This window comes from Anser cygnoides, chromosome 12 (assembly GCF_040182565.1).
Source record: "Anser cygnoides isolate HZ-2024a breed goose chromosome 12, Taihu_goose_T2T_genome, whole genome shotgun sequence".
NCBI lineage: Eukaryota > Metazoa > Chordata > Aves > Anseriformes > Anatidae > Anser > Anser cygnoides.
The window spans coordinates 21795252-21811936 of NC_089884.1; the positions used below are offsets into that span (position 1 = coordinate 21795252).

General features: G+C 36.6%; 1 protein-coding gene across 6 annotated transcripts in view; it reads left to right on the forward strand.

Annotated features, from left to right (window-relative positions):
• Positions 1-1048: 1048 nt before the first annotated feature.
• Positions 1049-16685, forward strand: part of DPY19L3 (dpy-19 like C-mannosyltransferase 3) — a 35034-nt gene continuing 19397 nt past the window's right edge. For 2 of the 6 annotated variants that reach the window (XR_007166845.1, XR_007166844.1), the window contains exons 1-10: positions 1049-1186; positions 2603-2745; positions 3566-3699; positions 10106-10196; positions 11049-11170; positions 11371-11516; positions 12597-12720; positions 13445-13579; positions 15023-15154; positions 16272-16373. Coding sequence is in view for 4 of the 6 variants with exons in the window: in XM_048073475.2 (XP_047929432.1) it covers positions 2643-2745; positions 3566-3699; positions 10106-10196; positions 11049-11170; positions 11371-11516; positions 12597-12720; positions 13445-13579; positions 15023-15154; positions 16272-16373 (1089 nt within the window). In the remaining 2 variants the exon portion in view is untranslated. Of the gene's footprint in view, positions 1187-2537; positions 2746-3565; positions 3700-10105; positions 10214-11048; positions 11171-11370; positions 11517-12596; positions 12721-13444; positions 13580-15022; positions 15155-16271; positions 16374-16685 lie in introns of all 6 variants that reach the window. The other 4 variants (XM_048073475.2, XM_048073476.2, XM_048073478.2 and 1 more) reach the window with 4 other exon arrangements.

Below are 16685 nucleotides of genomic sequence, written 5' to 3' on the forward strand. Positions count from 1 at the left end.
AATATGAGACTATTAAAACAAGTTCTGAATACAAGGAAGCCTGCATGCAGTTACAGTGGAACAATGCTGAAGGACAGAACTGTGTCCTCAAAATTCACAATGAAGCTAGTGAGAATTTTATCCCTAATTTAAATGGAGTGAAAGCCTTACATAGCTTTTTTCAAGTGACCGACTCATGCTTATCCATCATGTAAGCTAAATCTTGCAACCTAATTTTAAATACACACTACATTTCTTGGCCTCGCTGGAGTTTTGCTTCCCATCTTTTTCTAAAAAATGGAACCAAAATTAAAAAAAAAAAAAAAACAGTTCTAACTGCTACTGCTGGCAAAGGAGATAAAGTACCACCAGAGTGTCCATTCCTGGTATTATCTGGCTTACACTGACATAGACAGGTTATCTTCTTTTACTTTGTTGTTACTGTTATGGCCCTGGGCCAAATACCTTACAGTAAAAAAGCTGGAACTGCAAATGGGTTTAGATGCTACGCTACAATACACTGCACTGTTGTGCAGCTTTATCTCATTTTCTCTAATGTAAAACCTGGAGAAAAAAAAGTCTCTGTAGCAGGACATGGCATCCGGGTATTATCCTAATCCCTGGGCTGAAATACCGTGCTCCCTTTGCCTTAATACAACAGAAGAGCCTCAGCAGAAATTACTCCCCCTACCAGGGGGGAAAATAACCTCAGCAGAAGTTATTTCCCCCTAAGCATCCTGCTCCTGCGATCCCGCTGGTTTCCCGACCCATCTGCCGTGTTTCACACAAGAAATCCGTGGCCGCGTTAGGTCAGCACGGGCAGCACCACCCAAACCGCCGCCTTCCTTCTGAGGAGCCCTGCGGCCGGTCGCTACCGGCAGCGCCCAGGACGAGAAACTTGGGCTGTACAGGTCCCAAAACCGAGCTCTGGCGGCCTTGTCCCCCGGCGGCTCTCACTCGGGGCCCGCAGGCCGAAGAGGGCTCCATGGCGGGACTCCCCCTTCCCGGCTCGCCCCTTGCCGCCCAACCCCGCTCCCTCCGGCTCCGCTCCGCCCGCCGGGGCCGAGCAGCCCGCACCGCGGCCGCCCCCACGCCCGCCCCTTCCCCTCCTCGCGGCGGGGCCCTGGCGGTTCCGCGCAGCTGGAGCCGCTTCCAGGAGCGGCCGCCGCCGTTTTGCAGAGACTTTTGGCCCTCGTAGCGCCGGCAGGTAGCGGCCCCGCCGGCGGTGGGGGGGAAGCGGTGGGGAAGGGGTGACGGGCCCAAGCGGGACAGGAGCCGAGCCCCAGGCCGCGCAGGCCGCAGCGCACAGCCCGTTCTGAGGGGAGCCGCAGCCCCAGGCCCGGCCCTCCTGCCTCCGTTGCCCGGCTCCAGGGCCGCTTCATCCCTCGGCCTGCCCGCAGCCGCCACCGAGCGGCCTCGCCCCAACCTCCCCTGACGGAGCCCCGGGCCCGGCCGCAGGCCCTGGCCCGCCCCGCCGCGTCTCTCCTCACCGCCGCAGGCCACTGTGGAGTCGGAGGCGGGACTGTCCCATTCCTTCCCTCAGCTACTGGCTTCTTCGGGCGTGCCTGGCAAAAAAGCATTCCCCCCGGCACAGGGCGTTTTAAAGAAAGCCTGGCGGTGCGAAAGAGTGTGGTTGCGAGGACCGTCTTGCCCCCTATTACGTTATTGTTGGGTTTTATACAAACAAGCTAGTTACAAACAGATAACATGCTCGCATAGTTCCATCCACGTGCATGTTGTTTGGTGTGTATGCGTGTGTTTTTCTCGCCAGGGGTAAGGAAAAGAGTTGAAGCTAATTCATTGCAAAAACTTTAAAACCACAAAAAGCATGCAGCTGAGGCATATTTCTCAGAGCACCTCCGTTATCACTCACTCACACCAGTGGTAACACAAGTACCCCTGTCTGCACTCCGGGAATGATAACGTGCCTGCATTCAGGACAGGACGTTGTTGATTTTCAATTGCAGAATGGCAGGGTAAAGCAATTTTACTTCTGGCCTGCTTTCACAGAACAGAGAGAACTATGAATTAACAAGAGAATGACTAGCTGTTTTTTTTTTAACATTTTCAAATTTTACGAGGCTTTGATAGTACAAAACATCAAACTTTTTTAATGCTGTCGCTGTAGTCTTTTATAGCACATGTTCTTCGGCAACATGTCTGCATCTTATGGCCCACTTTGGGGGGATTTCCTGAAAGCCAGGATTTAAACAAATGGTTCTCTATTCTAGGTACCCAACTAAAATAGCCTAAAAGAACAATTTTTTCTGTGAAGGGCTTACACTTCATACTGTTCAAAGAAGTGGAGCCTGATAGGCATTTTGAGTCAAGGACCCAAAAAGTGAGGGCAGTCAAAACTATGATCCGTTCTAAAACCTTGTCAAGAGTATGGAAAATTATGAATTTAATGAGTAGATTTAGGGTAATGTTTCCTATACTTTCATTTCAAATCTGAGTTGTAAAAAAAATTTCTTAAAAAAAAAAAGTTCTTGGTGAGATACATTTCAACTCAGGTAATTTAAGGTCTCTGATGGCATAAAATATGTTTCTGTTTTCAGACATTTCATACAGTATTAAATGAATGTTGGGTAGGAAGATGCATTGCTTGTATGTGTCCATTTAGGAGTCAGACTGAAGAATAATGAATTAAAGTGACTGTCATCATGACAACCATAAGACAGAGAAGGGGTGGAAAAGTCACAGAAGCAGCTGAACATCAGCCTTCAGAAGAGAAGAATGTGAAGTCTGATGGGAAAGTTCTGTCTGGTAGGTAATGATTAGGACGTTATGACTTTGTAGTAGTGTTCAGCTTCTGGTATCTGTCTTAGACACAGTTTAGAAATAGTTAAGTACCGAATAAATTTTCATACTTGAATATCTATTACCAAAATTAATTGGATGAGACAGAGAGATGCAGATTACTACATGGCAATCTCACTTCCAGTTTAAAACTCTAATTTAAATGGGTGAAAACAATTTTTTTCTGTTTACTAATAGTGATGCATTGTCAGATTTCTCATAGCTGTCATCAGTTTTTAAAGGAATCACAGTTCAAATCATTGGTAACATAAAAAGATTTGAAAACTTCTAATTGATTGTACTTAAATATAAGCAGATTGCATATGAAATATTACTTGAACTACAAACCCTTGCTTTTTGGCTGCAGGACAGACTGGCTAGCTAAGTTTAAAAAAAACAGGCAGAGATATTAAGAAGTGTGAAGATCTGATGTCTTAGTGATCTAACAGTCATCCTCTATAGCCTTAATTTAGAAAAGATGCCCTTGAGGATATTCCAATTTAGATTTACAAATTAGATATGATATTCATCTAGATTTATATAGAGTTGTGGTGTTCTTAAACTATAACTACATTTTCCAAGTAAGGCACACCTTATTTCACTTTGCATGTACTTGAGTTGCTATGAGCAAACAAAAAACACAACTTTATAGAGCTCTCAAAACCCTGTGTCCTGCCGCCAGAATGGAAGCTGTACTAGCACAGGCAGTGTATCAGTGAGTTTCCAAAATTCATTGAAATTGAATTATGTGCTTCACAGTTACACAGTCAAATATTTCTCTTCCAAGATCATACAGGTGGAAAGCTGCGGAACATACTTTCACTAACTCTTGGTGGAATTGTTGCCATTGGTCTTGGACTTCTTACTTCTGTTTATGTTGCTACACTGCATGAAAATGACCTGTGGTTTTCCAATATTAAGGTAACAGTCATTTTCATAGTTTCATCAATCGGTGCTTTTGTAGAGCTTTAATAAGCATGTTAGTTGAAGTTTCATTTATTTATCTATTTGTCTTGTAACTTGCTCAAAAACATAGAATATTTCAGTTGGGTTTTTTTTGTTTGTTATGTAAAATCAGAAGTTGTGCTTCCCTCCCCATGACTTTTTAAGTACTCAAGTCATTTCTGTAAATACCTTTCACCAGTTTTTCCTCTAAACACCTTGTTACACAGCTGTGCCATTATTCTGCTGCCTGAGGGACAGCAATGGTTCTTCTTATCAAGAAGAGAGTTTTAACAATCTGCTATATGTTGCTTTATAAAAATCTCTTGTAGCAAAAGTAATCCAAAACCACCACCACCAAAAAAACAAAACAAGAGTTAAAAACAATACACAAGATCCTGGCACACAGTTCTTTAGTTATATTTAAAATGTGATCCTGTAATACAATTTGGGCACAGTCTCTTACTATTCAGTACTAATCTTATATAAGACTATCCTAAATGCGCAAATCTCAAAATACATTTCAGACAATTATCAATGTAAAACACTGTAGGGGAATTTTTATTCCCAAGATCCAGAACTGACTAGTTTTCTCCCCAGAATCATTGCATGGGAAAATAATACTGCTGTATGTACATCTAAATTTAACCAGAGAAAAGAAACAGGTGAGTAATTTTTCTTTGAAAACGCCTAAGATTGGTAGGCTCTGTTAGGTCTCCAGGTATTATGTTATTCAAAGAATATCTATATTTAACTGAAACACTTATATTGCAACATGATTCTTCCATATAATAGGCACTTTTCCTGTCCAAGACACATATGCGTATTGAAAATAAAAATAGTTGGTATTTATTGAAGCGATTACTGCTGTATTATACATATAATAGTGTTTTGTACCTGCTGTCATCTTTCTCTGAATATAGAGATAGAGCGTATATTATATACATATAAGGTGCACCTCAGATTTGCCTTTTCCTTCCAAAAGCAAGTATTGATGAATTCCACAGGTATTTTGAAGTACAAATATAAATGGCTACAAGTCCATGTCTGAATGTTATTTTTCTTCTATTGAACTGATACAGAGGGACAAAGCACACTGAGAGAAGCAAGTCTGTAGTTGCAATTAAGTTGCCTCCCCAGTGGATGAAATGACCATTTTATTTGATCATTAAGTACAGAATGCCATTAGATTTCAAAACTGGAAAACATCGTAACCATATAGATATTTTTTGGTCTGTTTTCTCTGTAGCTCTCATTCCATCCTAAGGAATTGATATGATAACTAGTAACATTGGAGTATGTTGAACAATTTTAGCTAGTTTGATGGAAATATTCTAAAAAATATTAAATTCATCTACCAGATGGATAACTGAGAAAAGCATACAGATACTCTTACTGAAGAATGTATAATATGAGGTCAAAGATGTTTACTCCACCAGAGAATCTGGGTGCCCCCAGGGCTAATTTTAAGCTGACTGCAACAGGAAAAGCTTTAATGGGATTTCATATATTATTAGAGATAAAATAACCAGTTGTAACACAGAGCCAAAATCAGACAGGCTTTATACATACTGCTTTTTGGAGCAGTGAAAAGCAGTATGTATTCATGTTTGTATGAATATGTATGTATTATTCAGTGAAAATAGTCTATTTATGTTTTGCATGTGCACATTCTCAACTTACATTGGTTCTAAGGATATCTTCCTATGTAGAAGACTATCACTATACTTTGATTGATCAGACAAATGCAATTTAGTTTTGTAAATGCTTACTTTCCAAGAAGGATTCAAAGATACTGCAAAAGACGTGTTCTTAAATGATGTATTACAGGTTGAAAACAAACAGGTAGCAACCTCTGCAGTTTATTTGCAAATACAAAGAATGTTGAGAATGATTCAAGTCTGATAACATCTGCAGTTGTCTGCCAGGCCAGAGTTTGACCGTGCTTTCACTTTGGTTAACACAAAGATTTCTAAGATTTTAACATTATCTTAAATATAGGCAAGACTAATTTTCATGCCAGTATGCACATCTCAGTATCCATATTTTATATACATTTTTCTTGCCAGTATACCTATTTTATGGTGAGAAGTCAGACTAGCAAGGTAAAAAATCTAAGCTGTATGAGATCCTCACAATTTTTTTTGAAAGTAAATTAATTTTTTTTTCTCTTGCATTTTATAGTTTAGCCAAAGCATAAATATTTGCCTATCTTAAGCAAATATAAGAATTTTGAAAGATTTTGTACTAAAAGTTTGGACTTTTGGACTAAACTAGACAGAAGCTTTTACATACACTGTTCAGGTAGAAAGGTGGATTTTTTTTCTGAATTAAGACTACATTGATACATGAACATCACAATCGCTTAGTTACAGAATTACGCATTTTGCCAATTGTATTCAGCCCTAAAGATTGGAGTAAAAAGCGTTCATTGTGTGAAGTCATGAATTGTAACTTCAATGTAATTGAAGTCACAACTTGTGTGTGCACTTGCAATGATTGCCTTTCTGTAATTTCAATCACAGTCAACAGAAAGCTGCTTCAGTTTTGGGTGTTTTCCAGCAATGGTTCACCGAACTACCAAGTACTGTGGTCTGTGCTTGTTACACTGTTTTGTACTATTTTAAACATGGCTTTCAACAGTGTAGTGATCTCAGCTGGTTCAGTACGTGTGAGTCTTATTCCTAGTTGCTAATAAATATGCCTGCTATTATAAATTTGCCATGGTCATTGGAGAAGGCTATAATATTGTTTCCTCATCAGAAAAACTGAAAAAGCAGATTTTGAAGAGTGGTTTATGCTATGAAAGTGGTGCATGACTGGTATTTGCGTGTTTTTTTTTTAAATATCCCAAGACCTCCTGAAAAAACTGCAGAAAAAAATTAGAATGCAAAATACCATGTCACATAATCAGAAGCAGTGTTTTCATGCACTTCCAGCAGGGATCACAGAAGATTACAATCACTTATCTTGGTCAAGCTATTTGAAGAAAGAAAGCTTGAATCTCCTCTCATATGCATCAAAACAATAAACATTTCTCTTTGTGATGGTACAGGCCAAAACAGGTTTCTTAGCCAAAAATCCTTTCTCAGTTTTCTGGCAAGTCTATTTCCAGTATTTTTCAGTAATTCTGATAGTTTATTGATTGCTTCTCAAGCGTAGTATCGTTTTGGAAACATTCTGTTCTACAGAAATAAAAAAGGGGGGAATTGCATCACCTTTCCTGTCAGCTGTTGTATTGCTTGTTCAAATGCAAACTCAGAAGAAGCCTTGAACAGGAATGAGCCAAGGCCACACAACAAATTAATACTCTAACACAAACAGTTAAACATTCAGAGCTTTCATTTGTTCTTCATCCCCTCTGAGTAAGCATTTAGATGACTGCTGTTCAATTTTCCTTTAATAAAGTTGCTGCTTGCAAGAAACCAGGAATACAAATATCAAGCTTCAAATCTTTCAGACATACAGCATAAAAAGCCTGGCATTCTTTCTCTGAGTGCCTCTATTTTACCTCTTTACATTCTGAATATAAAACAAAGATGAGAAAAAGTGGAGAAACTGCTAGCCAGCGAATTAGAACTTCCCAAAGTGAGTATGTAAGCCATAAACAGGGGGAGGGCAGTCCAAAACTTTTGTGGTATTTTTCCAAAGAAGTATCTATTGAGTGGCTGTTAAGTGCTTTTATTCCAGATCAAAAGTCATCTGAGTAGGAGCCATGCCATCCTAACAGATGGGCATAAGGTTAACAAGGCAACAGACCATGTACATGGATTAAATACATTTGCTGAAGGCATGATTTGCAACCGGAAATGATGGCAGCAGCCGTCTGTATTGAGTTGCCACTTGTACGGTTGAGGAGGTTTTCAAATCTCGCTGATCTTAAATTGAACAGCTAAAGAATATTTCCAGTAACACAAATTGTGCTTTAGCTTTGTCAAAAGGTAAAACAAATTAGAGCTTTGCTTGTGTTCTTTATTTGTAGAAAAGCTCAACTCAGATTTTGGCTGATTGCTCAGTATCTGGGATGACTCGGTTAGGGAGCTTGAGGAAATTTGACTTCCAGAATTTTGTACTGCTCTAGAGAGGAAGAGTCCTTTGTATTTTGTTTTGAATGGTTAATACTATGAGACTACAATTGCATAAATTGAAATCATATGCCATACTATATCCCGGAAGATTTTTTTTATAACAGTGATAACTTCTTTGTAGAACACGTACAAATTGAATATACAGTAAGGCAAACCTACTTTTGTAATGCTTACCCATAAGTCCATATGTTTTTATTGACATGGTATACTAGAAAAAGTATAAATTTCTGTAGAACCGGAAAAGTCTTGCAAGTGAATAAAACAGATGTTATCTTAGCATGAAACAGATGTAAAACTCACTAGTGTTTGTCTCATAAAGTATAGCATTTGGTTGAATACAGCTGGTGCCAGGATTACAATTTAATCACGTTTGAATGCATTTTTGCTAATTAGATCCCCCTCTGTGACTATGCTCTCCCCCTTAATAAATTCCAAATGTTAACATGTCTTTTTTTTTTTTTTAAACACTTTGAATCAGCTGCTTTTTGGTATTTTGGTATTAGAAGACTTCAGTAGTGATGAATTTGAAAATAGAGCTCATTCAAAATCCAGCATTCTCATTTTGCTAAGTATGTAGCTTTTAGTATTTAGTGCCAATATCAGATTCTTCTGCTGGTATTATAATTATTTGTATGCTGCAGAACAGCTGGAGAGTTTAATTGTGGACTTACTTTGAATCAGATGCATTTTTATCTGTTGATTTTTCTCAGACCAGAACTAATATGGATTTATTCTGTCAATACTTAACTTCAATAAAATACGTGTTTTGATTTAAGATATGGTGTACTGGGCAGTAGAGAAAGGAGGAGCATGATTTTTGTCTAGATTGATGTTAACTCTGAAATACTATGAGTTCTGTGCCAGCAGAAGAGATGAGACTGTTTAAGAGAGATGAAGGTCCTGGAATTCTGCGCAAGGTTGCTTTAACCAGAATGGCATTCATAAAAATATCAGAATCAGTATCATTCTGTTATTTCAGTATTTTTGTAAAAAACAAGCAAAAAATGAATTAATAAGGTTATCTTTGGAAATCTTACCAAAATTTCTTAACGTATGACTTCCTTACACCGCATATGGGGACCTCATTGGATTTTAAATTGGGATATTAACCTTTTCTAATTGACTGCTTAACAGAGATAATTGAAGGAATGTGTTTATCAAAACTACCACAAAGACCACTACTAAGAAAATAATTTTGTATAAAATGCCTATTATTTCTCATCAAATTGGCTGTTCGTGCAGTCTTATCTTGGTTAAATGTGGTCATCCAAGGCTCTGATTTTTTTAAAAATTTCGTTAGGTCTTCATAACTAATAAGTTAACAGAAGGAAACAAATTCCTAAGCCAAGATCCTGTCCGAGAGCAGTTTTATCTAGGAAAGCTTTCATGCTTCACTAGACCTCGCCTGCTCTAGCAGGTAAAAAAAGGTAGAGTTTGAAATGCACCTAATTTAGATAATTTAAACATTTTTGGATTACAAAATAACTCTACCTGTGCCTAAAAACAAGTAAATAATCATTTTTTCTTTAACATATATATTAAGTGTGAGACTAACGATTAGCTGGCTTCCTGCAAGAAACAGCTTTTAGGAAATGGGCAGCAGATTACCCTGCCAGCTGAAATCTCAGAGTTGGAATTATGATGTAGTCCCAACTATAGCACATTGATTTAATCAAGTCTTAAGGTGGCAAAGCCATGGAGCACTACAGTGTAACCACATCTGGAAGAAAAGGTTAAATGCATGGAGCATGCGTATGCAGTTTTAAAGTCCACCCCTTGGCCACTGCACCTATCTAAACATTGAATAATACAAAAATAGTAAAAGATCCAAAATGTTTCAGAACTGCATATCAGAACCACCAAAGGCATGTACATTTCTATAGTTAACAGAAGCATCAACACCTCAGCCCTTTGCCTCTCACCCTAAGTTGTTCATGTATTTTATTTAAACTAAGTTGCACAGAGTACATAAATCCAAAGACTCAAACTACTGAATAGGCCAGTTCCCCCAGTGTAGACAGAATTAGAATTTTATGTTTTTATTTTTACTGAAATTCGAAATAAATTTTCCATTCTAAAATTGACTCTTTAGTAATTGTTATTTGGATGAGTGTCCAATGAAATTAATTAGATCAGAATATTAGAAGTTTACTTACGTAGGCAAGTTTAACATAATTGGTACCAAAATTCCATACTTACCGTATCCATTGGGTTGACTTGATGGAAAAACATGACAGCTTCATTTGATTGCAAAAAGCAAATAGAAAGTGAATTTATTATTGAACTTTAACTTGCAGGAAGTTGAAAGAGAAATTTCATTCAGAACAGAATGTGGACTTTATTACTCCTACTACAAACAGATGATTCAGGCTGCTTCCATCCAGCAAGGTATTGTAAACTGTAAAGTAAGTTTTACTTCGTGTTGCCAGCTGACTGTTTTTAACGTTTTTTCAAATATAGTTGAGGACAAGGAATACCATAACTGTGAGAGATGGTGTAACAGTAGTACTGGAGACAGATTTGTTCTATTCATCCACCAGGGAGCCACTAAGTTACGGACGTAATCATTTTCACAGAGATACATTGGTTTCTGTGCCACACCTTCATCTTCAGAGGAAGGCAATTTCTTTGGGAGACAACTTTTTGTTCAGATTTCAGCCTTGCTGGTTTATTCAGTATATTGCTCTCATTTTCACTCTTCTCTTCTTGTTCAACTTAAATTATGAGCTGTTTGTGGGAAGGGACAATTTCTTGTTGTATGCCTATACAGTAAGTGACACAATGGCAGTTATCTAAAGCAAACCATATACGATGACAGGGTTTTCTGTGATAGTGTCGTGTTTTCTAGATAATTAAATGTTGCTCCCTACCAATTTTGCTTATACTACATTTGTCAATATTAACATCACATGTGTTCAAAGTAGTGACAAGAATGGTTCTCAAGATCCAGTACGTACTACAAACTCTATACTAGGAATGTAAGTGTAAAAATAAATGTTTTATACATTACTAAATATATAGTACTTGAATTAGCACTCTGAGTCACATTCTCAGCAGGAAAGCTGAAGACCTCAGAAGGTCATGGTGATTTAGAGGTAATGTGACCTGAATCCTTGGCTCAACATATGCAGTTTTTGGTGAAAGATCCTAAAATACCTTTGAAAAAGTTATTCACTGTTCAAATGAAGATGGAGGGGGAAAAATGACCATCTCCTATCTCAATTTCTCTTTATCGTTAAGGTTTACATGCTTTAGTATATGACAATAAAACTGAATCTGTGAGGACAATTAACATACTTGAAAGAATGAATGTTTACCAGGAGGTGTTTCTCAGCATTCTGTATAGGATTCTTCCAATTCAGGTAGGCATTTATTTATGGCTTTAGATTGTAAGTGCATTATGAAGATTGCCCAGTGAATCATAGCTCCCCTTTTCAGTTATTTTCTAATTAGAAATATTTCTGATACTTTTTTAATTTATCAAAGCAAAACCTAATTTATATTAAGTATAATCCTCTCCCCAAGTGTTTTATGTCAACATCAGTGTTCTTGTGTTTTACAGCAATACCTAGAGCCTGTTTATTTTTATATCTACACTTTGTTTGGACTTCAGGCAGTGTATGTCATTGCTCTGTATGTAACAAGCTGGCTTCTTAGTGGAACATGGCTTTCAGGGTTATTGGCAGCTTGCTGGTATATTACAAACAGGTAAGTGAGGTTCAGCATTCAGTCTTCCAAAAATTTTTACCTCATGTCAAAGGTAGGGCATTAAACCTTCGAATGCATGATTCATTAGAGGAAAAAATCAACTTTAAGGTCTCTCTCCAGATTAGACACAAAATGGAAAAAATATTAGAAAATAATTAGAAAACAATCAAAAATGAATTGAAGATGCAGACTAAAGTTTCAAGAAATTGGAGTAAAAATTTTTGTGTAAATTAGTCTCTGAAAATGGACTACAAATCTCAGATACGCCTGGATCTCCAGATGATATATCATGTATTTTCAAGCCTAGGGTCCCATAGATGTTAAAGACATCTGCTAATATGCCCTTTAGGTCTCGCCTTACTATCCACCCACCAGGGATTCTTTAAACAACCTAAGATAATCTTTTTTATCAATTGATTTCTCCATTCAGAGAGAAACATGGAGGAACTGGCTTTACATCAGCACTAAGCTGCTGGAATGAAGCTAAGACTAGTGACATAGGCTGTTCTGTATTGGTGGTGTTTTTAACTTCTAATTGAGGTTTTGTAATGACTGCCTATCGGGGAGCTTGTACTAATTCCTGTAACATACCTTTTATGTTAGAATATTCAAAAAATTACCTCAAGTTTCTGACCAGTCTAGTGGTATTCAAATCCAATGCATTGGGATCACATTGAAGAACTTGATGTCTTAATATTTTGATATGTGCTTTACAGAAACCAAAAGACAAAGTAAAATTACCTGTAACTTAAATTCCACATGCTGGACTACAGAGGTGTTTTTTGGGGGGGTTGATTTTTTCGTTTTTTAATTACTCAAGCTGTGTTTCAGAAGTGAGATTTAATCCATACTATATTTTTTTCTCACAGTAAGTAAAGTTAAAGCACAGCAGCTGAGGTACAGAAACAACTTGCAGATTTGCAGGACCTTCATAATGGTATTTTTTTTAGAACCAGGCATGTTAAGTATAGAGTCTCCATTTCTAAAACACCACAAAACATGCCTGTCATTGCAGCCTCTCTGTCACCCAAGTTAGTGTTCTGTTTGTTTTAAATTTATGAAACTGTTTGTTTTGTATAGAATAGATACTACAAGAGTAGAATTCACCATTCCCTTAAGAGAAAACTGGGCACTACCATTCTTTGCGGTTCAGATTGCAGCCATCACATACCTACTCAGAACGCATTTGCAGCCAGCTCAAGAAGTGAGTATTTCTTACAAGTATGACACAGCAAAACTAGTATCAGAAAACTGCCTCCAAAACTTAGGAGAAAATACTTAAAAAGCAGTTGTAGCACTGGAGATATATATGTGTATACACACACACACAAAAATTGCTTACAAAGATTAAAATATCCTTTAGATTTAGTTGGAATACAAGCATATATATGCTCAGCATTGAAGAAAATATGGTGAAGCTTTTAACTTTAAAGTTAAGCTCTATATAGAGTACAAAACAGCAGCACAGGGGACAGGAAAAAAGCTTGTTGAAACTCATGTAATAAAGCTTTTCCTTTGCTATCATTTGTATTACAAAAATAGGAGGTTGTGCCAATCTGCAGAAATAAAAGTAAATTGATGATAAACTCTGACAGTCGTTACTCCTCAATTTGTTCAAGTCAACTACTATTTGTAGCATAGTAAAACATATTGCATGTCAATCTATGGGCTGAACGTATCTAAAAACTCACCATTTTCTTGCAGCTACTGTGAAGCGAATTAACTCTATCCCAGCTGAAACCAGAACATATTACAGTGATAAAATACAGGTGTAAATACAAGAGCTCAAAGGTCTAAAAATATTATCTTACAAGCAGTTACTGCAGAGAGCATGTATTAACATTTTAAAAATGGATTTAAAATAAATTAAATCCCTGATTTTTTTTTCTGATGAAGGAAAATAATAAAACTTTTTTCCACCCTCCCAGAGACTGACACTTCTGGCTGTATTCATAGCAACCTTCCTCTTCAGCTTGACTTGGCAATTTAATCAGTTTATGATGCTGATACAAGCGTTGGCATTATTCATACCGGACTGCTTTGACATGCTTCCCACAGCAAAGGTAAGAACCAGACTTTTCTCTTTTCCATCATCAAGCTATGGAAGCATTGCATGTATGCCTTTCAGCTTTTGAATAATCATAGTGCATATATTTTAAGTGGGAAAAGTGAATAATTAAATTACACATTTTTTTAGCTGATTTTATTTCACTTCATATAATTCACTCCTGTTAATTTTAGTCTAGTTTTGTTTAGACCCAACTATATTTTGACATTACTAAGGGAATGCTTTTAAACACCATTTCAACAGTTATATAATACCACAGCTTGAGCATGTCCTCTGGAAGTGACCAGGAAGAAAAAAAAAAAGGTACAAGAAATCTTTGCCTAAGCTGAAGACATAACAGGCTATGCATTTTGCCTCAACCATTCTGCATCCTTGTTTGAAAGTTAGGTTGTAGGCACTGTACCACAAAAGAGGAAAATAGGCTGGAGGGCTCAAAAGAAGCAGTTAGATTTCATGCATTGAAATTCACCGCAAAATAACAACATTATCACTATGTTGCTAAACAGAATGAGCTAAAAAATCAAAAAAAATGTCACTAGGAAATTAAGGGATCATGTACTGTCAGTCTTCAGAAATGTAAGCACGCTATAAAAGATGAAAACATTGAACTCAATGTCAGTGTGAAATTCTACTGAGATGAAATCTAAAATTTTCATTATGGGTTCAAATGTAAGCTGAAGTTAGCAATTAATGTGACTAATTAGCTACCTTAAAGTTTGGCAGTCACTGAATGTTAGGGATTAGAAGGGACCTTGAAAGACCATCTAGTCCAGTCCCCCCAGTTATACTATAATGGACTTATTGCACCACTTATTCCATGTTAATTTTCCAAAAGTGCTACTTAACACTATTGGAGTTCGATGGTCCATTTGGTACTGATTTTGACCACTGCAGTAGTACAAGGCTAAACTTCACTTTTTGTAAGGTAAAATTTGTGTTTTGGTACAACTGTATCAGAAAATCAGCTCACTTTTTTAGCATATGCATTCAAGTGAATTGTCATAATAGTTCTGTGTAGTTTGGAAAGACATAAATGAAGTTACACAGAAATCAGATAATGTTTAATTGCTATACTGCACTGTGGTGTATGTCTTTGGTTGTGAAGACATTACAGAGGCTGCAGATAGAGTTTTGTGACTAAAGAAAACAGGTAACATCTCCCAAATCCTAACTAATTAATATTTTCCTCACTCTGCAAGTGTTTAACTTGTCCAATTTATTACAGCATCAGGTTTTCATAGGAAAGGTATAAAATACTAAATCTACTTCAAGACATAGATATAGGAAGAGTATAGTAATGAATCTAGGCGTGATGATATAGTGCAAGAAAATATATTTTTTGTAAAAGTAATTGATGTTGAAATAAATTATAAAACATACTCTAAGAAAAGGAGCTGACTAAAATTTTGTAGGCATAAAAGTATCATTATTTTTACAGGTTACATGGCTGTATATCATCCAAATTTCTGGATTATTGCTAGTCTGTGTCCTACAGTTTTTTAATTCTATGATTCTTGGATCGTTACTTATAAGCTTTAATGCTTCTGTCTTGATAGCAAGAGCAATCCAGGTATGTACTGAAATTGTTTGAAGTATATATCACACTATATATTATATGTGTATTACACATTATATTTTACAAATGAATAATTTGTATGCATTGTAATCTTAAATTACTAATACTAATTATAGGAATTACTTTAGAGTAGAGGAACAAAAATATTGCATGAACAAATAATGAATTCAATTACACTAACTACAGTGTAACTGAGCACATCGAAGACCATAATTCTGTGATTGCTGTTAACATATGATTGTGCAAGCTTCAGTTTGGATCCTGCAAAAAAATTGCATAAATGGACTTTACGTTTGTTTCAGCAGGACTTGTCTTAGATTTACAGATCTGCCTCTAGCAAAATATTCTATGAGATCTAGATATATGTTAAATTCAGTTTACTGAAATCTGTTTTTTCTTTCAGAGATTGGGAATTCTTCCTATTTACAGTTCTTTTTTTCCTATTACTAGCATTGTTGACTGCCTCTAACCAGGATATATGAACCTGTAGAGCCTTTCCTGCTCTCTCTCACTATTGTGACTTTTTAAAATCAGGACTATGTTTTTTTTGTTTTGGTTTTGTTTTATAGTTAGACAATGTCTGCACCTAATCCGAGTTGCCTGTGAGCATGAGAAGTACAGTTCTTGGATCTGGAGCTTTGACCTGGAAAATTGGTCAAAATCACATCAACTGATATTTTTAGTCAGAATACACTTTTGCCACATTTAGGTGGAGAGTCTAATGAATAGATATTTGAAAAGGCACATCATGCTACTGAAGTTAGAGGAATCCTGGATCACAACCGCAGTTTCTCTGGGTGCCAGTAATTGTGTAAATATTCCTTTTGGTGCCACCTCTAAATGAAGACTATTTGGCTAGTTAAATAACTGTGCCAAAAGAATATGCTGGAGAGTTTTTCATGATACTGTCCCTTCAGTTTCAGGGAAGAAATATATCTTTATTCTGGATACTTGGTTATGTCTGAATTTTTGCTTACATGAGCCTAATACATATCCTGATAAAAGGCCTAACAAATAAGTGGATCCAAACAGTCTTTGTTGGTTTTGTTCCAAATACATACGAATCCTAAATATTTTAAATATTGAAATACTAATATTTTCTTCTGTCTAGAAAAACTTAAAGAAGGGCAACTTGCTTAATAGGCTTGGGAAACTTATCCTCCATGTACTATTAGTCTTAAGCTTGACTCTTCTAGTAAATAAATTCATTAAGGTAAGGAAATATTTTTTAATACAGTAATACTACAAAATTTAATTTTGTAATATTGAAAGGTACTTGTAAAGAGGTCATCTACAATAATATCTTTAAATAAAAATTGCAAAGATATCACTGCATTTCTAAGAATAGGTTTCAGAAATTAAAATGTTGCTTTGCTAATCTTTTTGGTATACTATAAAGCATACAATCTTAAAACTCTTAACATAAAACTACAGGTGAACTTCAAGTTATGAATGTGTATTTGAATATGTAGTGTTAATTTATAAAAAAGTATATTTATACTGCATTATGATACTGCTGAGCATT